At 30.8% G+C, this 26,999-nt stretch overlaps 1 protein-coding gene and 1 pseudogene across 1 annotated transcript; one reads left to right on the top strand and one right to left on the bottom strand.

Moving 5' to 3' along the window:
• Positions 1–77: 77 nt before the first annotated feature.
• Positions 78–18,360, bottom strand: LOC114397349 (annotated as a pseudogene).
• On the top strand, positions 17,369–21,435 carry LOC114397342 (root phototropism protein 2-like). The gene is made up of 4 exons (XM_028359410.1): positions 17,369–17,847; positions 17,987–18,056; positions 18,190–19,311; positions 20,665–21,435. The coding sequence occupies exons 1-4, from the start codon at positions 17,792–17,794 to the stop codon at positions 21,157–21,159; spliced, it is 1,743 nt and encodes a 580-aa protein (XP_028215211.1). The 5' UTR covers positions 17,369–17,791; the 3' UTR covers positions 21,160–21,435.
• The last annotated feature ends 5,564 nt before the right edge of the window (positions 21,436–26,999 follow it).

Raw genomic sequence — 26,999 nt, 5'->3', positions numbered from 1 at the left:
TCTCTCCTTCAATAATCGAATTAAACTCAACCTATGTTAAATACTTACACAGAGCTCTTTAGATCAAAACCTTATATTAATAGTATAATGGTTAAACACTACAGCTGCAAACAATGTTTCCAACCAAACTAAAAGTATGAGGATGAGAATACAGACAGGTAGACATAACTGCTTAGCCTCACTCATGGACTGTATATATGCAGGTAAAGTATAATATGTTGCAGCAAAAATAAAGACAATTTTTTTTTTCATTTGGGTAATGTCCGACCAATATAAAAATGCAGTGTTATAGAAATAGAACTCTCCACTACAGTTTTACACATAACTGTTGCCACCGCTTGATCAAATCAAGATTATTAACAAGAGAAATCAAACCATGCGTGCCTAATAATATTTTCTCCAAGACTATAAACATCACTCTTGTCAGTCAATTTGTAAGTTAAGAAGTACTCTGGATCAAGATAACCCTGCATGTTTAAAACAGTGAACAAACAATATAGAATTAAATCAATGAACAGAAAAAATCAACCCTAACCAATATATAAAAATAATGTCCAATCAACTAGTTAGATATTTTTTCTATTTTGGTTTCAGAAGTCCATAAATCAAATTTGTTTTAAAATTCTCTCTAGCAGTACAGTGCAAAATACGAACTACTAAAAAGTAGATGACTAAATCTAAGTATACTAGTAGACTGGTGATAAGCCTAAACAAGATGAAAGTCATTGGGTCCTATAAAGTTCTAATATTACATTGTCCTTTCTAAACAATCCAACAAAACTTTTCCTTCTCGAACATAAACCTCAAAATCTAGTCCTAGAAACCTTATCTTTCAAGTCTTTGATTTAGTGAAATTGTTCTACATTCAAAATTATTGGTTTTCCATCAACCAAACCAGAGAAGTTATAGTGATATGAGAAAATTTTATTAACTCTGCTGGTTTGGTGGATGTAGAGCTGCAAAATGTTTTTGTTAAGTATTTTTTGTACTTAACCAATGGATACATATGTCATAGATTATGAAAAAACAGATTATCAAACTCAGATCAAGTCCACCGGTCACAAAAAACTTAAGCCAAAAAAATTGAGCCTTGAACATAACCACTAATCGGTTACATAAAATATATATGTTTTCCTAGTCTAGGTCCTTTCTAGTGTGGAAGGAATTTTTTTGGGGTTTAAGGTTTAGGGTTTGAGAGATTGGAGGACCTTCTTGAATTAATGCATCGTTCCACATTTTCCTCTTTTAAAATTTGTAGAATGGAGTCTCATACTTTAATAAGATTTCTAAATTCTAAAGTTACCCTGAATGCATACATGCTCAATTTTAGCAAAAGTAAATCCAGTTATGAAAACCATACCGGGGTCCCCTTTACCACTGTTGATACATGACCAGGTACATTTCCTTCAATATCTAGAACCGGGGCAAGTCGTGAAGGTCCAAAATCAGCTACTTTTGCTGTGTATCTAGAGTCCAATAATATATTGCTGGCCTTGACATCTCGGTGGAATATTGGAGGATTAGCTTCTATGTGTTGATATAAAAGACCTTTAGCTGATCCTAGAGCAATCTTCAATCTCATGGAGATCTAAGAGGTTCTTTTGAGTTATCTATCATAAAACATTAAGCACCATAGTTCAGGCAGACAGCATAGAAAGACATTTTTGTAATCATGCATTGCCAGTGTAAAATAATTTTACATGATCATTATTTGACTTTTAAGATGATTATTGTAAAAGTCAACAAACTTACCATACATGAAAATTTGTGATTGAATAATAACAGTGTAATATTATTTGACACTGTGAGTGCAGACCTTTTTTTCTCTTTTTTATTAAAAATAAAAATATCCAAGTCTCTTTGTACTTCAAATTGGAACAAGAAAGAGCAAGTAAAACTTATACAGGAAAAACAACATTTGTTGTTTCATGAAAAGGCCAACAGAAAAATGCAATGGGGACCAATTAGTTAATAGACAACACGGAAAATAAGAAAATAAGAGCATAAAATATACCAGAAAGGTGATTCCTTAACGCTCCATTTGACATATATTCATAGACCAACATCTGCAAACCCAAAGAAAAAAACCAAACTAGTCCAAAAGGAAACAATTAGATTTAAAGGAGAAATAGAATAAAAACAATTACAAGACAATAAGCAAAAGAATATGAATTTGGATTAACTTAACTTTCCTAGTTATATAGTTCAGAGAAATTTACTTCTTAACTATATGTCAAAATAACCATTGCCTCAAGATTCATTAAGAACAGACCTAGTTGTGTTTTTCTGCAGTGAATTCCTTCTTTTATTTAAAGTTATTCAGGCCAAGCTATGATCCTTATTTTAATGAAATATTTTTCAGAGAAATGCTAACAACATATTTTTTTAACAATTTTTATTATTGACTGAAATTTATGGAAAATCATAATTTTTGGGTCCCACTTCTTATTCAATTAGCTCCACTAATGATAGTTTCTAGTAAATTTTAACTAATAGTAGAGAGTTTGTTAGACAGACTGTGTTACTATCACTAGTATTTTTTATATCAGTTTTAATCAATATCCTACCCTGTTTTAGGATAAATCATGTCCTTCGTGGAGTGAGTCAATCAACACGAGACAGCAAGGCAATGTGTCTCGTAGAAAATGAATCACAAATCAAAGATAACTGAAAATTATAACAAATTCTTTTGAGTTTACATTTTTGGACTTTAAAACAAAAGTTACCTGTTCACCCTCTTGATCACAGTATCCAATCAGAGACACAAGGTTGCGATGATGTAGCCTTGATAGCAATTCTATTTCTGTAAGGAACTCCCTCTCACCTTGCAGTACGAACCCTCCTCTTCACGTTTTATGCCAACAACGGTGCCATCAGGAAGATGGCCTTTAAAAACCTTCCCATAACCCCCCTGTCCAATTTGAGCAGACTCGCTAACATTGTTTGAAGCCAAAGCCATTTGATTGTAATCAAATGATCTTACACCATCAATTTTTACCAAGATCCTAGATGCTGTGAAAAATATAGAAGTCTTTTTTTATGATGTTTTTTAATCAGCTCATTTTTGACAAGTTGACAACTAATTGGATATGCTTATTGGTCAGTATCAGTAAATTCATAGTTCCATATGTTTTTTCACATTCCAACCTCCAAATACAGAATAAGAAGACATTAAATATAATAGAAAGATGAAAATTTTGAAGTTGAAAACAAAAAAAATTAGAAGAAAGTAAATTTACGAGAAGTGTATCTTTTATCTGTGGAGCTTATTGATGAATATTTGAACTGCAGTAACAATATATTTTTTTTAAAAAAATGACAACATAAATAACATAAGACAAAGACAAGAACTGGAATGTTATAATTTCATGTGGTGGAAATCGTAATGCAGCTTCTTTGGGATAGCATAAAGGTATCTATTGTTGGAAGGAGTCTCAATACTTAAAGGTACAATTTATAGATTTACTGGACAACTTTACTTAAAGTCAATTGATTCTAAGATGAAATCTAATATCTGTTAAGAGAGCTAGTTCCATGTTCTATAATCCTATCTAGTATCTACCATATTCACTATCCTATCTAGTTGAACGTTCATTATACTTGTAATAGTGTTAAATACAGTGCGTTGGCATTGATGTACTAATTACTAAATATTTTCTCATCGTAGCATCATGTTTATTCATTGGAACAAACAATCTCATGATATTTATCTACCAAAAGAAATGCCCTTTAACGCAAGTCACGATATGATAAATTGCAAAAGAGAAGTACTAGTGTAGAACTTGTAAGAACTGATAACGTATATTTTGAGGTTAAATTATATAGAAATTTATAATTTTTTTCTTTTAATTTTTTTTAGTAAATAATTATTAAATTAACATTATTTAATTTTTGTACAAAAAATATTAAAAGTGATAAATTTATGATGTTTAGTGAGTAAAATAAAACAAAAAAAATAGGATAATTAAGGAAAGCAAGACTAATTAAGAAAAACAGGTTAATTTGAGATCCGCTTAACTAATCTAATATATAAAAGAAGAAGAGAGAAGAAAAAAAACACATAAATTCCAAGAAAATATATTCATTATAGAAGGCAAAGGCTAAAAGAAGGACAAACAAGCATTGTGAGTCATTCATTCTCTCTATTCCCTTTTTTTATTTTATGCCCATGTACTGAAAAATTACCCTCTTGTAATTGTAAAGTCTTCATGACAATGAGAGACTAAACTGTCTTTGGGAACTTGGTAGCCAACTACTCTTGATGTAATTTATCTTCCTATCTATTTATGAATATTATATTTGCATTATTTTTTCTTGTGTTTAATATTATTGTTTTTGGTTTGATCACCCATTTTCATGATAAGTTTTAGTTGTAGCGTTAGGAAACATTATTTTTTGATAGAATTGGAAAAGAATATCTAAATAAAGTCATCCTTAGGGATAGGTTGATATTTTTTTTAAATGTTATACATCTCTATTTTTAATGCAATTTACTATATTTTAGCTATGTAAAGGGATTTGGGAGAGAAAATAGATAAATTAGAATCTTTCATGCGGAGAACCAAAGTTAAAGTATACTAGTAGATGTAGGTGTAAATTAAAATAATTATAAATAGAGAATTAATATTACATCAATAAGTAGTTCTGATAGGCTAAATTTCCAATATTCTCATCTTCTGAATTTAACTTGTATACTAATTGGTTTTTTTTTCCTTTTTGTTTTTAATTAATTAATTTAAATTCTTGTTTAATTTCTCCTTTTGTTTGATTTAATTTTATACCAATTTAAATTACTATTTTCTCGTAACTTTTTCAAATCAATTTTCTTTTAATCTCTTTTATTAATAAAATATTTATCTACCTAAATACAAATAAAATCTGTATGAATTCAACACTCGAATTTTTGTTTTAACTTTACTACTTAGAATGAATTAATACACTTGTCAATCCATCATCATGAATATATATAAAAAAAAACATAAAAATAATATCACAACAATTTCTTTTTTCACATCATGTTTGTTGGCTATATCTCCCCCACAAAGAGGGGTGTTGAAATTTGAAGAATAATATTTATTCTGAAATCCAACCAAGTTACTAACTAACTCAATTATAGGATGAACAGTTAACTATACAGAGCAGTTCAGTGATGTTTTTAATTTTCACACTGAACTGATAATTTTGTTTCATCAAAGATAAGCAACAAAATATGTTGTTTCAACGAAAATGTTATGAATGCTAAATGGAAATAAACTAGAAGACCCAATGTAATGGTTTGAGTGGAAAGCTCAACTATCAGGGTTCTTTATGGGAAAATTTTTCGTTGCTATTTGTTGATATGCAGATAGACTAGAAAGCCTTGCTTAGGGTTCTTAATGCTCATTATTGAAACAGTAATTCTCTGTTTTTGAGGATATCTTATCTACACTATAATTATAATTACCATCTTTTATTCCTAATAAAGTATCTTTCTATTAAAAACAAAGGAAAATCAACATATATCATTCACTTCTTTCAGAAACCAATTTATTATGGCAGCATTCTTGAGAATTTGATAATCCATGCCAACAGAAATAGTCTCAAAAGGCTAATGTGAAAGCATTATGAATATTTTGAATGGTGATAAAAGAAAATTAGATTTAGAACATAATTCAGTCAAAATAAGATTATGTGCAAGAATAACTACATTTCTGATTGTGACAGAGCCAGAGCACTGAAGACATTTCAAAGAGGAAAAAATAATAGGCTAGTTCACTCATTATAAGGTACTCACCATTACGCTGTCTGGAAAGTGCACCATAATCTCTCAGGCGTGTTCTCAATATAAGAATGGAACCAGTTGCGGATAATGTAACTGCACACGCAATTGCACCTAAGACTATTCCAGCCAGTGCCCCTTTGCTTATCCATGAACTTGGAGAGGGGGAAATCACTGCAACAATAATAAAGCAGTATATGAGTACAAGTGACCAAACTTAAAAACAGTTTGAAAATATTATATTCCATATATGGATGTCTATAGCAGCTTATTCATTTATTAGTCATAGTGACATTAATCCATTTTTTAACTGGTTTTGTTTAGAGTTTCTTTTAACTTAAAAACAAATCTGGAGCAAACATTGCACCTCAATATTATATTATGGTCTTGGAATTTCTAAAGAATTTGAATAAACAAATCAAAATATGCTTGAATTTCGGAAGCAATCAAACAGGTGTCAACCCATCCAGAATATCAGAAATTGATAAATGTTGACAAAATGGACATGAAGATAGCTTCAGAGCAGTCACATATCAAATTGCAATATAAGCAAAAACTTAGTAACACAATTTTTGCAATTTTGACTTGTAAAGCACAAATTATACTTGAGAAAACTGATTTATTTTTGTTGGGCTCATATTTTATGGGCTAGACAAAATGATAGAGTAAAGCATAAATATCACTTGTTGTTGAGTTACGAAGAGGTTTGGGGTGCAAGTAAAGCCCGTGATATACTCAATATTATATATTATCATGTAATCCTATTGTTTATAATAAGAAATAGGCACAATTGTCGAACCTCGCTAAATCTCTTATGTTTGCGTATGTGTGTGTGATTTCTCATACCCTTTAGAATTTCAGTTATTATTGCTAACAATTGGTATCAAATGACGCTTAACTCTAAGGCCAAATTCGAAGTGGGGAAGTTCGATGAAACTGGAAATTTCAGACTGTGGGAGAGATGAGTTAAGGATTTGTTGGCACAATAAGGTCTTCTGAAGGCGTTGCACGAATCAAAGACTAGTAATATGGAAGCTTTGGATTGGGAGGAGTTGCAATACAGGGTTGTAGCAACCATATGCTTGTGTTTGGCAGATCGAGGTCCTCTATCATGTGATGGAGTTTAAGTCTCCGAGGAGGTATGGAAGAAATTGAAGAGTCAATACATGTCAAAATCGTTGATGAACAAACTGTATCTGAAACAGAAACTGTATGGGATGAAGATGCAAGAGAGTTCGAATCTCCAACAGTATGTGAATGCCTTCAATCAGATTACCAACGATCAGGCAAGGCTGGATGTAAGATTGAGGACAAGTATAAGACATTTATTATGTTGTGTTCTTTGCTTTCTTCTTATGAACATTTGGTGACAATGTACAAGAAATACTCACTCAATGAATCCGGCGGCAATACAGGCTGCACTTATGTCTCACTCTCTATGAAGACAAAATGTAGTGGGAGTTCACAAGGCGATGGTCTATATGTGAAGGGGAAACAGGAACATGGAAGGACACAAGGCAAGGGTTCTGTTGGTAGGCAAAGGAAGAAGTCCAAGTCTAGAGAATGCAAGAAAACAATGGAGTGCTACAAATGCAACCAGAAGAGGGCATTTCTAGAGGGTTTGCCCAGAGGTGAAGAAAACTAGTGAAGGGACATCTCACTTAGCAAATGTGGCAGATTGACGATTCAGACTACTACAATGAAGGACATGTTCTCTCTAGTTCATGCAATTGGTTGACAAATGCATGGATTATTGATTCCAGATGTTCTTACCATATGACTCCCAACAAGGAGTGGTTTCACCACATACATGTCAGACAATTTTGGCAATGTCTATATGGGTAACGATAAGCGTGTGCTATTGTTGGAATGATACAGGTGTTGATTGCTATGGATGATGGTGGAGTGAGAACGTTGTGTGATGTCCAACATATCCCTGAGTTACGGAAGAATTTGATCTCACTTCATACCTTACAGGCCAATGGTTTCATTAATAGAACTAATGGAGATCAGAATAACCTCAGAGTGTATAAGGGGGCATTGATTGTGATGAAAGCAGAATATACATTAAGAAACATTTACGAGCTACTAGGAAGTATAGTTGTACACCAAGTTGCATTTGTTGAATCTGATAATGATGCTACCAAATTGTGACACATGCATTTGGGTCATCTCAATGTCCGTGGGATGGAGAAGCTTCATAAGCGAGAACTCTTCAAAGGAGTTCAGAGTTGAAAGTTAGACTTATGTGAGTATTGTGTGCTTGGGAAAAATAGCAGAGTGTGGTTTAAAGTTGTGAAACATACCACCAAGAGGATTCTAGATTATGTGCATACTAATGTGTGGGATCCTATTAGAGATTTGTTTTTGGGTGGTTCTCATTATTTTGTGACATTAATTGATGATTTTTCTCGAAGGTTTGGGTGTACTTCATAAAATAGAAATCTAAAATCTTTGAAAAGTTCAAGTTGTGGAAGGCTGAGGTGGAGAACCAAACGGGCAGAAAGATCAAGTACTTGAGGTCTGATAATGGTACAGAATACACAAACTCACGATTCTAAATATTTTGTAAGGAACATGGCATTCAAAGATATTTCTCAGTGTGGAAAACACCACAGCAAAATGGTATTCCAAAGAGAATGAATAGGTCTCTTACTGAAAAGGTCTGGTGTCTAAGGTTGCAAGTTTACCATTCTATAGGTTTTTGGGCAGAAGCAGTGAATATGGCATACTACCTACTCAGCCAATCACCAAGAGCATCATTGGATAGAAAAGTTGCAAAGTTTGGATAGGTAACCCTATTGATTTTAATAATTTGAGAATATTTGGGTGTCCTACTTTTGTGCATATATATAGTGATGACAGATCTAAACTTGATCCAAAGTCAAAAAAGTGTGTTTTCGTAGGTTATTTCAAAGGTGTGAAGTAGTTCAAGTTTTGGGATTCAGTTTTTTAAAAAAAAATAATCAACAGGGATGCAATGTTTGATGAGCAGTTGATATTACCAAAGATAGTTGATACAACTATGTTAGTGTCTGATGGAGCTTCCTCTAACTCCATGGAGGTTCAGGTGGACCTAAAGTACCTATCAATGATTCCTGAGAAAGCAGAACCATGCAGTTAACTTACCAAATCATAGGAGGACCTGAAAAATCATTTCTCTAATTGTTACTAATTAAAATTATTCTTTTGTTTTACCATTTTGCATTGGAGGAATTATGTACATATAATACACTTATTTCTATTCTTTTTTCTTTTTTTTTGGATAGGCAAAACAAGTGCATTAAAAAATAGTATAAAAGATACTCTATTTTTTTAACCATGATAATTAAGATTTGTGACTGGATCTTCAATAGGTCTCCAAAATATTCTACAAGAGGTACACTAAGTTCCTAACCATATACAAAAGCAAAGTCATCAAAAGGAAGTGGAAATACTCTTATTTCTATTCTTGATTATATCACTGAAAAATTGTGTCTCAAAAATAATATTTATACGAACGTACTACTTGCAATTGTAGTCAAGTTAATATAAAAAATAAAATAAAATAAAAACCTCATTACTACAAAAAAAAAAAAGACATTTAACATCAATTAATAATTTCTAACATTTGTTTTGAATCATTGTTGAGGATCCAACACTTTCAACGTGGTACCTTAAATGGATGCAGAAAGTATGTCAAAATATGTAAGTCTTTCAACTTTTAATATCAATTGTGATTTTTACCAATATAGAAAATACTTATATAGCATCCATTTTGTAAAACATTGATGTTGTAAGGTGCTTTACATTAGTTCGAGTAAGAACCAATGCAGAATATATCAGTTTTTTTATAAAAAAAAAAAAAGACTTTCTACGTTAGGTACCAATGTTTCAGTGATTTTTTTATAGAAAGACATCTTGACAATAATCATGGCCTAAAATATAGGTTTACAATGCAATACAAAGGAAAAACAATTGCAATAAGAAATATTATGCATTAAAATAATTTGTAATAAAATAATCAAAAGTTAATTATTAAGATTAGTGTACAATAAGAATAAGAAAACGTTATTCCGCAAAACTTTCTATATAAGCATAGGAACATTTTGGAACCCATGAAGAAGCCATGCTAAGGTTAATTGAGAAGGAGTAGTGCAATCTTGATTAGAAGCCAAGTGTCCAAGTCATTTTTATCCATCTGCATCATAGATTATTAGAAGCCAAGTCACCTAGACATTGTTTTTCATTGAATTTTTCATAGTTTGTCTTATTTATAGTTGAGATTTATGGATAGTCTAGGGGGGCGCTTTTTATGTATAGTTAGAATATTAAATATTTAAATTTGGGTCAAACTAAAAAACGAAAGGATAAGGTGAATTGATGGATATGGAAAGGTTTAGCAATACAGGCCAAATTTTGCCTAGTTGGATAAGAGGCACCACACAGATATCCCTGTCCAACGTGTACTATCATTCTATCAATCTCTGTCCAACTTGCGGTAGAAAAATGATAGAACTTAAGAACTCAATTTAGTTGCCAAAAGCAACGTTGTATAAGAACAAACAACTATTCCTGGCTTCAAACTTAGAAGGGAGGGAAGCAAAAGAGAACAAAGAAAGAAGAAACAATATCAGGCTCCAAACCTTCGATACTGATAGGACAAGAGGAATGCCCTAAACGCATAAGCAAATGGCCAAATGTTCATAAGTGCTCATTGCTCCATAACTTAAAGTTCAACATCACGTCATTAAAATTCATGAGAGTTCATTATGGGAAGGCTTGGCTTATCATTCTTAACCGTTGCACATACACTATATATATATATATATATATATAGACACACACACACATTAAGAATATATATCTTTCAACCAACAATTGAATTAGTTTTAATTTCTTATAAATGTAAAACACCACCAAAGTTAGTTTTTGCCACTTTCAACAAAATATTTTTCATATACTATAATACTAATTAATTAAACCTAAGTCGATCAACATGCTTAACACATATAAACATCATAACTTTGTTAAAATCTCTTTGATATAAAATTTCGGGTTCTGCTTCAATTCATACATAGCATATGTAACTTTCATTGCTTTGCATGTCTGTCAGTGGCTTAAGATGAATATGGAGTTTATAAGGTTGTCTGATTGCAATAAGAGATTGTTATCCACGAGAATATCCAGTTCAGATAGGTTCTGTGTTGGAATTTAGATAAATATTGACCACACTTTCATGTCCATGATATATTATATGAAATTTAAGAGAAAAATTCAACTAATTTAATTAATTTTCCGTAATATATTATATATATTTATTTTAGTTTAAAATCTAAATTCAATTGATTGAAATTAGATTCATTTTTTGTTTTCTAAAATATTAATATATAGTTTGATTAAATTCATCATAACATAAAAATTCAATTTCATCAAAAGCAATATAAATTAATTCATTGAAACACGTCAAAATAAAAATGTAAATTTTAAATGTAATTTCAGTTAACTGTCAATCTTAATATTTCTTAGCTTGAATAAAAAAATATGCATTAGTGAAATTATTTTTAAATTAGATCTTTTATACAATTACATTTTTTATTTTAATCTCTAAATTATGATAATATGAATATTCTGTTAATATTTATAATTTTATTTAACGACTGTATATTAATATTTCATTGACAAAATACGTTTAATTTATTATAATCCTTTCGAGAACACACAAAAAGAAGGCTGTGGCCATGAAAGCATACAAACAGATATTTTCCGGGAGAATTACCTTTGAAAGTAAAATATCTAATGAGATATATTTAGCTGGCATGCATGATGTGATATCGTGGAAGATAATTGTCATATGAATCATCATCCAAATAAATGTTCTTTTTCTTTTCTTACCGGCCAGTTTAGATAGAAATGTTTAATTCAATTATGAATTGAATTCGATCATTTTGCAGGATCGGAAGAAATGTTCTTTTTTTACCTAGTATCTAGATTGGATCGATGACCAATTCAATTTTTAAAACACTAGCTAGCTAGTTTCAATCTTGACTAACAATCACTTGGTTAATTTTTATTTATTCAATGGCTCGAATGGTAAAACCAAAAGTAGTATGCCAATTTTTATCTCTAGAATTAATGTGCTTACCAAGCCATGCATCCAAGTCATCTACGGGATATGAATCCTGTAGATCTTAAGAAAGGGGAGTAACCACACATACCTTGCTAAGCCACAATCTTTGAGGGCATGTTGTTGACCACCAACCCAATGCAAGGCGGGTTAGCTTATGTGGGTTGCAGGTTACATCCATCAGGGCTAAGAAAAACCTTTATTCAATTCAATATTCTAAATTGTTGCCTAAACCCGACCCTATAAGTGAATATGGTTCAGTGGAAAAGAATGAAAAAAAATCAAATATCAAATAGAGAATAAATATTAAAATTAAAGTAAAGAGAAAGAAGTGTGGATTCTCACTAAATAATAATAAAAAATTCTCATTTCACACCTATTTGAACACAATCAAATCATGACAATGCAAGTGGTAGACTTTTTAGGTTGGTCAAACTTTTTTTTTTTTTAATGCAAGGAAAGTGTCTAATTGTGAGAGGTGAAAACATTTAATAATTACAGTCAAATTAAAATAGATAATTTATATAAAAAACTTATTTAAGAATGTATTAAAATGTAGAGTTTCAAGTCAAAAGATAAGGTGCATGTATATTAGGAATTAATTTTTATCACTAAGGTTTAGGTAGCTTAAATGCAAAGTGAAATATTGTATTTTACTAGATGAACCTTAGTTAAATGAATGCATTGAAAGTTATTTTTGTTTCAACTTTTAAAAGAACTTATTTATTATAGTTGATGACAATTTTCACTATAAATAGAGAAGAGATTTAGTGAAGAAAAATCGCATGGAGAGAAAGTGTGTTTGAAGAGATATTGTGAAGCAAAGTATCTTTATGTGAGAGTGTTATTATTTTTTGTAACCATTGAGTGAGTTACTCGGATTTGTAGAATAATACACAGTTTGGGTGAATTACAATCTTATAATTATTTTTGTGATAGTAAAATATTTTTGAGACGGTTTCGTGGACATAGGCAAGAGGTGCCTAAATTCTTGTGTTTTTTATTATTTTTTATACGGTGTAATATTTGTTGTGTTCTCACGATCTTTGTGGGTGTGAATAATTTTGTTTGTGAGAGCATTAACTATCCTAACATAAAACCCTCACATCCACCATTAAATCTCCAAAGATTCACTAAAAAAAATGAAATCTATGGAAAAGATCTAAATTATTATGATCTAAAATATCATGACTTTTCTTTAAGTACGTAATTAACCCATGTGACAACGAGAACGGTGATTGTGGCAATAAAAATGGTCATAATGATGGTGATGACCACTAGTTCACTGCTGTCATCATAATCTTTGTTGGTGTCATAATTGTTATTGTTATCATCATTAATTATGACCACAATGATTATTATCATATATGTGATTATCATCATTGTTACCCCTATCATTATGACTGACGAAAACAACAAATATAACATTGGTGATCATCATGATTGTCATTATTATTATTATCGTCATAATCATTGAAACTATCACTATCATAATTATTATTGACATTATCGTCATTGTTACTAGTCACATATATAATATATTAGTAGTATATATATATATATATATATACATGTGTGTAAAATAGACAATATACAAAGTCACGTCCAATCTCTTATATGTGTTTTGGTTGTAGTTGCTTTTTTTCAATTGTAATTAATGTTATTTTGGAGTTTTGCTTGTATGTCAAAATCAATCGCACTTGATTTTTCGTTTTAGCCACTTTTTTCTCTCTTTACTGTTTTTTACTCCTTCAAAATAAGAGAAACTATGTTAGAAATTGAAAAATATATCCTAAAAAAACTAATTCAATACGGACAAAGTATATTTAGTTTAAGATAGAAAGTGAAAAGGAAAATGAAAAAAAATAACAAAATGGTTTTTAGTATAGGAAAAAATGAAAGAAAAAAATACTTTTTTACTATTATTTAGTTGTGTAGTAACTGAATATATATATATATATATATATATATATATATATATATATATATATATATATATATATATATATATATATATATATAATGAGAACAATTTGAGTTTTTTTTCTTGAAAAAAACACGCTCATTCCACCTTTAACTTTTCTCTTTACTTTTTTGAGAAGAAACACAAAAAAATAATATTGTACTATTATAAATTATTTATGAATCGGTAATAATCATATATATTGGTACGTAGTATGCACAATCAATCAAAAATCATAGTTATTATAATTTTTAAGACAGTTATAAGATAATTATTATAAAATTTAATAAATTTATATATATATATATATATATAATATTTTGTGATTAAATAATAGTATATAAAAAATATTTTTTAAATTCAATTATTATGTATGAGAAATACTAATAACACTATCTATTCTATACTTTGTGATTTATTAAAATTTATAAAACATCATCAATTTTAATGAATATTACTACTCCAAAATTGATAGTTTTTAATAATTACCATCCAATAAGAGAGTGTCAGGAAGAATTTCATCCAATCACATCTCTAAAAATCATATAAGAAAAACGGTGTATAAATATGATAATAATTAATAATGGATAAGAAAGATGGTGGAGACCCACGGAGACAAGGTGGAGTGAAAGGATGACGTGGCGGATCTGTATCCTAGTATCAGAGATGCTGTCGATATTGAAGCATCACAGCCACTCGTTTGATTGAGTGGCGGAGACACGCTGCCCTAACTCAACAAACAATTTGTTGCGTTCACAATTCAACATGATACATGCATTTGCATGTTCCCGTTTCAATTCCTAGCTCCCATCCCATGCACTTCACGTCCCATCGCCATCTTCCACCGAATGCTTCATTATTATTTTTTAATTGTGTCTTGAATTTTCTAAATGTTAAACTTAGGGTTGAATTGATTTTAATATGCATAGTATAATCACTTAGAATGATTTTAAAATTTAACTATATATAGTTAGGTTTAAAACTAATTAATGGATCCTTAATCAATAGAACGATTTAAAACAATAAAACGAATGGATCCCTAATCTCATGTTAGGTTTAAATTAAAGTGTTCACATCCTTTAGAAAAAGAGAGATAAAAAGAAAAGAGAAAATGATAAATTTTATTAATGATATGATAATTTAAAAAATTAATAAAGAGAGAGAAAGTGGATGGAGTAATTATATGATTAATTCGTGTTGGTATATTTAAAACTAATTCTAATTAGATTCAATTGTTTTAAACGATCTATTAATATTTTGATTTTATAATTTTTTTATAAGATCTTTAGATTTACTGATATAAGGAATATGATATTAACTTCCTATGAGAATACTTTATATGTTAATATCAATGATAAAAAAATATATTCTTATCAATTATCTTTGCCATTCAAATTAAGAATAACAATTATAAATCATGGGTCGTAATTTTTTCCTCTTAGTAGTTTTTTCTAAATTGTAAATTTCAAGATATTCTTTAAGTGAATTATAACTTTATCAATCTTTTAACCAAATTCAATAATATATATATATATATATATATATATATATATATATATATATATATATAATTTTGTACGTATATTGCTCCTAATCACTTAAATTTACAACTTTTAATTCTATATATACTATATTTTTGTAAGTATAGGAAGATCACATATTATATATACATGCATGCACATATATAGTAATTTGATAAAATTCCAAAATCTTGTATGGTAATTTTAAGTAGCTAGTAGCCAGAATGTATTATAGAACTAATAACTAATAGGTATATATATGATCGACCAAAAATTAAGTTTAAAGGAAATATAAATATAATTTTTTCATTTTTTTTTGTTTATCTTTTAAAATAATATTTTCTGAATATATATCTTCTTTCTAAGTTTCCTTGCAAATTAAGCTAGATCTCTCTACTGCGTTGTTGTTTTTAGCTTTGAGTTTTATATGGTGCTCAAGAATTGGTATGAATTTTCTTTTCCTGACATTAAATTTGAACATATAACATCAAGCTCCAGACTGCTGGCCTACATTTAATTGCTTTTGGTATACATATTTTCTTTTTATCACTTTTGATACTTCATCGAGCTAGGATAATTAACGAGAGGAACATTTTGTCACACTCAATGTTTTAATTCATGATGAGGTGGACATTATCTTAAGACGTGTTACATTACGTGCGAGTCCATAAACCGATGACACATGATTAAAGTGAACTCATGTTTTGTTATTATTTGCTCCCTCAATGATTAGTTTAACGCTTAACCTCAAAATCATATCAGTTATTAGCTCATTATTGAGGAGGTGAAATAACGAAGCATAATAACAGAGTATTAAAGACAAAATCTAACAAGATGGAGATGGTAAAACGAAAATAGATAATGTTGTCGCAAGGACTTAATGAATGAAATGACTCCCCGAAATAATATGTATGCAAGGGTTTTTTCTTTTCGTCTTTTTTTCCTTTCTTGTGTGTGTGCCTATATTGACAACCACCAACTTTCGGCAATCAATAGCGTTTTTATTTGAAGCTTCAACAATGGAATTCCCTAATGTTTTTCTTTGTTTTATTTGTTAATAAAAAACATTCATTTATCTTTTTTGAATCAGTAATAACTAGTAAACCAGCCCGTGTGTACTCTAATTTAGGCAAGCAGTATTGAACAAACTGTATCATTTAATTTCCAAGCTCCCATATGCAAAATTATGTGAAGAAAAGCTACACGCCGGAATTAAACCTAAACTTTAAAGAATCAATTTCTGTAAGTTTAAAAACGGAAAATTAATGCAGATTGAAGAAAATGGAAACAGGTAAGAAAGTAAGATAACCTCAGTCAAAGAGCAGAACAAAAATTTTGAGTAGCTACCAAAAAAACTGTCGTTGTTAAATGTCAATTTCAAACTTCCCACTTGCATGGAAGCAGCTAGCTAGCGGATTAACCGTATGGTTCGGCTTTGCGGTCCATAGCCTATGAAGTATGAACATGCGTTGAGTTCAAAACGGCAAATGGTTACTTCTCACAAGCTGCACCTAGCATCGGACTTATTGCTGAATATTGTGTCCCTGACTGTGACCGTTAACTAAAATACATACTGAAAAATTATTAGATAATCTTACACTATTTTGTGTTAATGATTTTAATCTTTTATGTGACATCTATCCAAGTTACAATTATGAAGAAGAATTAATAATACGTAATTAGATGTTGCGTAGAAATTATTTAAGATTATAATTATAATCTGAATCACCAAATAATGTTTTCTAAAATTGGAAAATTAAAGACACCATTATCCTATATAATAAATTTTTATAGGATAAAGTGTGTTTTAGTTTCTCTAAATATTTTTTTAATGTTAATTATAGTCCTTATAAAGATTTAATATATTTTTATTTCTTTTATTCATTTAGAAGGTAAAAACATATGCTTTTAGTCCATGATGAAGAACTAAAATTACTTTAAGTAAATAAGGAGTAAAAGTATTAAATTTTTATATAGAAACTAAAATTAATGTTGTAAAATATTTTGATGGGGCAAAAATAATATGTTACCCATTTTTATAGCACCTTCATAATTTACTTTTTTCCCTTATCTTGTCAAATTAACTATTTGATCACATGCATGCTCACTTTTGTTTTTTCTCTTCATATCTATTAACAGTCTTACTCCCTTTTCGAATAAAATAAAAATATGAACTGTCCTAAAGATTTATGGTAAGTATGACACTCTCAGCTCAAAAAGGAATCACTTTAATGGAAGGATAAATAAGATAACAACAAGTGAGGAAAAAGAAAACATGACAGACATGGACCACAGTCACAAACTCAACTGATGACAAGATAACAATCATAACAGGGATCAAAAATCCCCTTATAACAACAGCTAAGCACACCATATAATAACATGCTGTTACTCTCAAACCCCTAATCCAATTCAGACCACGAAAAAACCAACTACATCAGCTCATGGCAACCCCCAACCCCACCAGATTCTCCCTTGCCATGGAGAGAACCGGGCAATGGTAAACACCCACACCACTCCTTCATTTTCAATCTCAAGATTAATCAACTATTCCATTCTTCTCCATTGCACAACTTCATGAATCAGTTAATCAAATGTGTTTATGCTATAGTTCTTATAAGAATCAATTGTTATTGCAGGGTTTTCTCCCCAGAAATCCCCACCGATGTTATTGTTGCAGTTCGACAAACCAATTTTTCTCTCCACAAGGTACCAACATATATTGTTGTATATTTTGTTGATAACTTGTTCGTATATTCGTGGTTCGTGATTGATCGTGATTATTCTTTGTGCATGATTTTGTGTGTTAAATTTTAATTAAGTATGGAATATGTTATTACAGTTTATTCTGGCGGCGAAGAGTAACTACGTCAGAAAAGTGATAATGGAATCAGAGGAGAGTGACCTAACAAGAATAGAGATTTCCGACATACCTGGAGGATCAGAAGCTTTTGAGAAAGCGGCGAAGTTCTGTTACGGCGTTAACTTCGAGATCACGGTTCACAACGTGGCGGCGCTGCACTGCGCCGCTGTGTTCCTCCAGATGACCGACGAGTATTGCGACGGAAACCTCGCCGGAAGGACGGAGGATTTTCTCTCTCAGGTCGGCCTCTCCACGCTCCACAGCGCCGTCGCGATTCTCAAATCCTGCCAAAAGATTCTCCCCTTCGCCGCCGAGGTCAACGTCGTTGACCGCTGCGTTGAGGTCATCAGCTGCAAGGCTTGCAACGAGGCGAATTTTCCGAGCCAGTCGCCGCCGAACTGGTGGACGGAAGAGCTCGCCGTGCTCGACGTGGATTCCTTCGCGAAGGTGATCGCCGCGATGAAGCAGCGTGGCGCGAAGTACCTAACTGTCGCCGGAGCGTTGATTACGTACACCGAACGCGCGCTGAGGGAGCTCGTCAGGGATCACTCCGGCGGCGGAAGAGGAATCCGGTCACCGGAATCCGGAGACTCCGATTCGGAGTCGAAAAGAAGCGAACAGCGCGAGCTTCTGCAGGCTATCGTTCCTCTCTTTCCGACGGAGAAAGCCGCGTTTCCGATCAACTTCCTCTGCTGCCTCTTGCGGTGTGCGATCTACCTCCGCGCGTCGAGCGCGTGCAAGCGCGAGCTGGAGAAGCGCGTGACGGAGATTCTCGAGCACGTGACCGTCGACGACCTCCTCGTGCTCACGTTCTCCTACGACGGCGAGAGGCTCTTGGATCTGGACAGCGTGAGGAGGATTATCTCCGGTTTTGTGGAGAGGGAGAAGGGCACGACGGTGTTCAACGCCGGCGTCAACTTCAACGAGGACTTCTCCGCCACGATGCAGCGCGTGGCCAAAACCGTCGACTCGTACCTCGCTGAGATCGCCGCGTACGCCGAACTCTCCATCTCGAAATTCAACGGCATCGCCATCCTCATTCCCAAAGGCGCGAGAAAATCCGACGACGATCTATACCGCGCCGTCGATATCTACCTCAAGGTACAGAATTAGCATAATCACGTTCCTAAACTGGATTAACGATCTATATAGCATATTTTTCTCAAATTACATCCCATATTTTTTTTATATTACTTTTATCACCACGTCAAAATATGCAAGCAAATTAAATTATTTTAACATGTTTATTAAATGACTAATAACAAATTAACAGTTAATCATTTGAATAGATTTTTCTTTAAGATAATAAGATAGTTGACTTTTACATCATTGTTGTTGTTGTTAGCATAACTCTTCATTATTGTTAAATATTTAATAACAAAATTAACAATAGAATGATTAGGAACAGGTCCAATAACCCACCAACCAAACAACTCAATACACTCATAAAAATTAAACTAAAAAAGAAAAAGAATAAAAAATGTTAATAACCCACCAACCAAACAACTCAATACACTCATAAAAATTAAACTAAAAAAGAAAAAGAATAAAAAATGTTAACACATGTGTACGTCCAATTTAGAGAAAAAAGAAAAAGAAAGAAAAATATTAAAAATGATGTCATGTTTTTTTATAGAGTTAAAAGAAAGATGGGAATATTTTAAACATAAATTTTTATTAAAAGTAATGTGATTAATATGTGCCTATTTTTTATTAAACGGTGTTTGGTAAAATGGAATTAGAGTGTAATATGAGTTAAATAATTAATGGATTTTTTGTAGGATGAAAAAAAAAAAAAAAAATGTTATGTGCAATAAAATTTGGAAAACAAATGAGGAAATATGAGTATAATTTATTAAGAAAATATCACTCCTATGTAATTCTTGAAATAATTAAAATATATAAATAGTCTCAAGAGTATCAGTTTAGTCCTTACATTAATACATTTTATTAATATTTAGAAACTAATTAGAAGGATTTTTTTAATATTGAGAAATTATTTAGCACGATTTTAGTATTTAAAATTTCACTTATATATATTTTTATTTTTAAGAACTATTTAAAAGAGTGAGTAATGTTTTAAAAATGAAATCCATGGTTTATTCTCTTTTTTTGTCAGATCCATGGTTTATTCTAAACTATTTGCTTAGTTCTATATATTTTTTTCTAATTTAAGTTCTAGCATCAAATTTTACTTCAAACCCATGTTTAAAAATAAACTTTAATTTGATATCACCACTAGCACCCAAATAAGAATACATGGTGATGTAAAATTGGTACAATAATTTTCTACCTGTGATAAATTCACATAAAAAGCTGTGTAAAAACTGAAAATTGAAAGAGGTACTATACTTAAGAAGTAAAATTTAAAATGAGAAGTGTATAATGAATAATTTAACTTGACCTAAAACTAACTAACTAGTGAAGTAATTAACTAACTTTACAACGTTGCAGGTGCACCCGAACCTGGACGAGATAGAGAAGGAGAAAGTGTGCAGTGTATTGGACACGTTAAAACTGTCCTACGAGGCGCGTGTGCACGCGTCGAAGAACAAGCGTTTGCCGCTACAGATCGTGCTTCACGCGCTGTACTACGACCAACTACAAATAAGGAGCGGTACGGCGGCGGACAAGCAAGCTGTGGTGGCGGCGGCGGAGAAAAAACAGCTGCAAGCTGACGTGTCCTTGGTGAGGGAGAACGAGGAGCTGCGGTCGGAGCTGATGAAGATGAAAATGTTCATTTCCGATTTGCAGAAGAATGTTCACGGAACGTCGTCGTCTGGGAGGGAGAATATTGGGCCCACTAAAAAGCCCACGTTCTTCTCGTCCATGTCCAAGAAACTGAGCAAGTTGAACCCGTTCAAGAATGGGTCTAAGGACACGTCACACATCGACGATGCCCCTGTGGACTTGACCAAGCCCAGAAAGAGAAGGTTCTCCATTTCCTAGGTTTGCTTTCCTTAGTCAATTCCAAGCTTTGTCAAAAAGAATTTTAAATTTTTTGAAGTAATTACGTTTTCTCTCTTGATTGTTAATTTTTTTCATGAAAGTGTCAATTTGTAATTAAGAAAAAAGTGAGACGTGATTGGATTTCTTAAATTAGATTTGGTCATATCTCTATGTTAAGATGTATTTGATCTGGATATATAGGAACATCCTAGTTTCAATATGAATTAATGAGAATTATAATAAAAATGCTTTGAGTCGTGCTAACTTTTGGGTCTACTCGATATTTCCATTTGTAACTTTTAGGGTGTGTTTTGTTTTATGTCTATACACCTTTTTTTATTGAGGAAAATTTCTGTTTATACACCTAATCGGATTTTTTCTTTTTAAAGAACACTGCATTTACTTAGAGCATGTTTGGTTTAATTACCATGCAACTAAAAATGCAAAAGGAAGAGTGTAGATGTTTTTATAAAAGTCCTTTTGCTACCAATGTTCATTTGCAATGAGAAACCAAATAATATTTGTTAATTTTCTTTTTTGGTTGAAGTAAATGCTATTCTCCTCAAAATGTCCGCTGAATCTAAAGCTACTAATTCCATGCTTTTCCAATTAAAAAAAAGATGGTTGGAAGCATTTTAAGTTTCAACATGTATCAGACAATAGTATTGCTAACTTTCTTAAGGTAAACTAATAAATTTGGTATAAATACTTAGAGGGAGAGCTTTGTAAGAATACCTATAATCTAGACAAAAAATAAATCCAGTATAAAAATTTGGACGTGGTTGAAACTCTTCTGGTTTCATCCTCTTCTCCACTACCATGGTGGCATGAAGGCAGCATCGCATCGCATCGCAACAATGCATGGTGGCCTGTAGGATTTCTTGTTTTAAATGTTTGACTGATTCCACTACTCTTTTATTTATTAATTTTAGTTTCTTTTCTTTGTTGATTTTTTTTATAGGATAGAAGTTTGTAGCAAAGTTCATTTGTATTATAGCCAGAGATCGACCATAGAATAAGGGGAAAAGTATATATATATATATAAACTTAATGAGTAAATTGTATCAAGCTATGAATTATATATATTGGGAACTTTTCTATGCAGATACTATTTAATTAACGAAATAACTAGCAACATTTGAAAAGCATCATACTACTAACTCCTCAGAGATGAGCATAAGCACATTCCTTCGAGTACGGAAAATAATAAGCAACTAAATTTTTGTTTTTTTAATATCTACAAAAGATGAACCACTTCTCCAAGTTCATCTCTTTTCTTTTTTTTGGAGAAACCCAAAAAAATCAAACATACAAAAATAAAGTAGAATCTTACAGTATCATAATTCTGAGTATAAGGTTTTTAAGTTTATCTTATACATGCCTTGAAAGGCGATGTATGCCTGTCATTTTTTAAATATGAAAGAAAGAAAAATATGATAAAAATAACAGAAAATAAAAGAAAAAGAGTTACTTTTGCTAACAGTATTTGTCATGTCATGTTTTGCTAGAGCCTGCAAAAAAAAAAAAAAAAAAAACAAGGACCCAGATGGTAAGAAGAAAAATGAACCTTACATACTTAATGTAAATATATATTTTCATTCCTCAAATGATCAAATCCAATAGACCTTCTCAACAACACACTCAGCAGCTGAGAATATGCAACCCATAACAGCAAATGCTTTGGCCAAACTCCAACGCCTTCGCCCCATCTGCTTTGCTTGATATATAAGTTGCTGTCTGCCAGTCATTTCCTCTTGCATCAGTGGTTTGTCCAGTGCTCCAAGAAATAAACCCATGAAGATGCCAAGCCCGCCACCTAAAAAAAACATCACATGAATCCCAAGAAACACACTTTTTACAATATTCATCTCAACAGGCAACATCTGTCAAAATCTTGGGGGAAAAAGAAGCTTAAGTTCATTCAGTGACATATTTGATACGGAGGTACCCCTGGGTTTGAATGTGTTGAAGGCAAAGTACACGTGCTTAAAAAGGTACTAAATGAGCTGAATGAAACAGTCCCTAAATCATAGTGGGAATATTAATGTACTTGTCTCACAAACATGATAAAGTTTCAGCAGTAAGGATCGTGAGTCAAATTATGCATGATCTTAAAAACCCTATCTTATAGTTGTCCATCATACTTTTTTTATATCGACAAATATGTTAGCTGTTAATTGTTAATTTTTGGTTACATCATTACCAAGTAACTAAAAGGTATTTGTGGAAAGAACATTCATAGGCTCTACATTGTCAAACAATACAATACTAACTATTAAGTAAAACTAGGCTCATATGGCATCTGCATCATTAAGCAGAGGTGAAATATGTGTTAAAATGTATCAGGAGAAAAAAGAAGTGAGGCTAAATGACATAGCCATGACTCCACTGACGACACTGCGCACTGCAAATTGTTTCAGATGTCTTGATCACGGATTTCCTCGACTGAGGGCAGTCTTATGGGCTCAATCTGAGGAGGGCTCTCTAGTTGTGTTGATTCAAAGAAGCATTTTCAATTACTTTAGAAGAGTCATCAGCCATTGGTAAAGCTCAAATCCAAAATATGCTAGAGCTCAATTTAAATAACAGATGATTAAGCTAAACCTAATTAATGCTTGAAACTCGTTGAAATTAAGAACATGCAAGAGAGGTGTCTGAGGAAGATTAATGATCATTTTTTTATAAATACTACCATGGTCATAAATTATAATAGACATTTTTTAAGTTTTTTAAAAATCACTTTTAAAATTATTTTTTTTAAAATAAACTTGACCCTAAACGGCAGAATAAAAAGTACATATATTCTATATTTGTTAGATTTGAATGTGAGTTTTTCTACAAGTTCTATATAAGCTATTCTTATAATCTATTTTGGAAAACTTATATAAATAAGCTAAAAATATTATATGGATTAGTCATACAATATTTTTGTATATAAACTCCCATACACTTATAACGTTAAGTTCAAATGAACTGTCTGTCAAAAAAATCAAATAAACTGATTATAAATTCTGTAAACGGGACCTGTATCTTTCTAGTTTCTAGGATCAGTAGCATTATCAATTTATCATGTTATAAACTTATTTTAGATAAAAACAAATAATAATTAGTATCCATATTAGTTAAAAAAATACTAAAAAATTATTAAAATATATAAAATTATATTATTTGTATTTTTTATGTTCTTATATTATTTTCATAATAAACATTTATTTTTTATTTTTTAACCTTACATCATGACACTTTATAAACTTATAGCAATGAGGTACGTTTATTTTTGCTGACCAAACAAAAAATTACTTATTTTGAAGCTTGCAATACATGAGTCCATATGGGATGGGCCTCAAACTCCAATCAGAAATCATTCCACTAAACAAGAACAAAAATCACTATTCTTACCTCAAGCTTTGCTATTTCCACCTGTTATTTTTAAATAAACGGACAAAAAGATACTCTTGTCCTCCTATTTCTCTAAACCTCACGGAAATACTTTTTTTTTGTCTTACTTTTATGTTGAATAGAAACATGATTTCATTGTATATTCATATAAAAATAGAATCATAATTTCATTATATATCTAAATCCAAAATACATAACTAGAAATTGTAATTGACCAAAAACAAAAAAAAAAAAAAAACAAGGCAAGAGGAACATGCTCAAATTTATAACTCTCGGCTAAACCTTGTGTCATTTACTATGCCCTATTTGTATAATGTTGTTTAGTCCCCTGAACTCCACTCTCCATCATCTCCAAACTAACCATAGCATTTAGCGGATGAATAATTACTATGGGGGACCATGGTCCATGCTTGGAAATGGAGGACCATGCCACTCTTGAACTTTGTGACTTGTAGACCATAAAGAAAAACACCGAACACACTGTGAAGTGATGACACATTTTACCTAGACTCTTCTTAAAATTGTTGTTTTTGTGAAATTTACTTCACAATGGTTGTAGCAATATGTATGGTGTGGTCGCTTCAATAAAGGCGCATATAGCAAGGTCGATCGAGTGAAACTAGATTATATTGATAGTTATCCTCAATCAATAAGGTCAATTGTGAGTGAATTACCATCTTGAAAAAACAATTCAAAATTATAGTTCTTTTTAATAAATTCTTTCCAAAAATTAAATGAAAATATATTATTAAATTATTTATGCGTAAGAAAAACACACACACATATATACTTAAAAATATGTGTAAGAAAAACACACACACACACAATTATTTATCGTACATGTGTCTTATATAATTAAAAATATTTTTCACATTTTTCACGTTCTTACATAATATTGTTTTTTATCAGAAAATGTATTATAATTAAAGGGTACCAGTAGTAACATAGAGTTTACAACGAGGCGCATGCTATTTCGAGCCTATTACAGAATATTGTGAGTGCATGTATCTTTGAATTGGGAAAAAAAGTTACCACTTGATAGAGATTGGTAGATACTGGCTCTCATGAATCATAATCATTAATTTCTAAAGGAGTTGTTTACTTAGTTACTAATTGATTGAATGCAGATAGAGGTAGTGAGTGGATGATTTGTGCTGTCGGAGAAAGGGAATATGATATGATAAATCAAAGAGACAGCACAAACTAGAGTGGGGCTTAAAAAAGTAGTAGTATTTTCTTTAAAAAAAAGAAAGAAAAGAACTTTCTGGCCTTAAACTTTTATTTTAGTACCTTTTTTAAAAAATAAAAATCATATGCATATAAGGATCGTTATTATTTAACTATTTATTATGAATTTTTATCTTGTAAGACATCTTGTGTGATTTTTTTTAAATCTTATATAACTTAATTTTATTATACTTTTATATTAAGTTATTTCTTAATATATACCATAATATTAAAAAAGAAATAGTTATTTTATTCATTATTATGTTATATTAATTTATAATTTTTATCCTCATTTTTCATAATTTTATATTGTTTTACTACTTAAAATATTATATAACATTAAAATATAAATTTAATCATTATTGGTTTGGCAATAGTTTAACCATAGTTAGATAATTGAACCTTTAATCAATAAATTAATCAACTGTAAAAAAAAAACTAGTTTAATCATTCTTAAAAACATTATGTTCACCACCAACATTTGCACATTTTACAACAACACAACAAGGATAAAGGAATTTTGAAAATAAAAGCTCTGGTTTGACAAAATTAAAAAATTAGCTATAATTAAAAAAATATAGTTAAATAGTAAAACAAAAAACTAGTAGTTGAAAATTATTAGTTAAAATCTTAAAATTGTTAAAGTAACTTATCAAAGTACATGTATTTAGTAAGTTATTCATTAAAGTGACCAATAAAGATAAAAGAATAAAAAATAGAAATGTTTAAATGATATTTTTATATAAATTTAAATTTTATTTATGAATAAAAATCTATTTTTGAATAATTAAAATTATAATTTTTAAATTAATTTAAAACTCTTACCATTTTTAATTTTAAGATCAATTTTTTAACTACATTTTTAGTTGTAATTATTATATTTTTTACATTGTGCGTTGTACTCTTAAACGAAAGGATCTAATTAAAAAATAAATATAAATTTAAGGATTCCGTTAAAAAGAACCAGAAACTTAATTAAAAATTGTTAAATTTGAGTAATTTAACATTTAAAATATTAAAAAAAATCCTTAACAGCTAATATAAATCAAATAAACATCATATCAATTTGAATGTCAACACTTACCACAATAGTAGACATGATTGGTCTTAGGCCTTTGAACGAAATTCATCATCATCGCATCATCTTATAAGATGCGGAACAGTCAGAAAAAACATCCAAACATATACCCCACTCACATTTACAAGATTTGCGC

Source organism: Glycine soja, chromosome 2, assembly GCF_004193775.1.
Source record: "Glycine soja cultivar W05 chromosome 2, ASM419377v2, whole genome shotgun sequence".
In the NCBI taxonomy this organism is placed as follows: Eukaryota; Viridiplantae; Streptophyta; class Magnoliopsida; order Fabales; family Fabaceae; genus Glycine; species Glycine soja.
This window is presented reverse-complemented; position numbering and strand designations above follow the sequence as displayed.

Coding starts and splice junctions, on each gene's coding strand:
- LOC114397342 (XM_028359410.1), top strand. CDS start 17,792: ATGGCAACCCCCAACCCCACCAGATTCTCCCTTGCCATGGAGAGAACC. Junction 17,848..17,986: donor ATGGAGAGAACCGGGCAATG/GTAAACACCCAC, acceptor TTGTTATTGCAG/GGTTTTCTCCCCAGAAATCC. Junction 19,312..20,664: donor CCGTCGATATCTACCTCAAG/GTACAGAATTAG, acceptor ACAACGTTGCAG/GTGCACCCGAACCTGGACGA.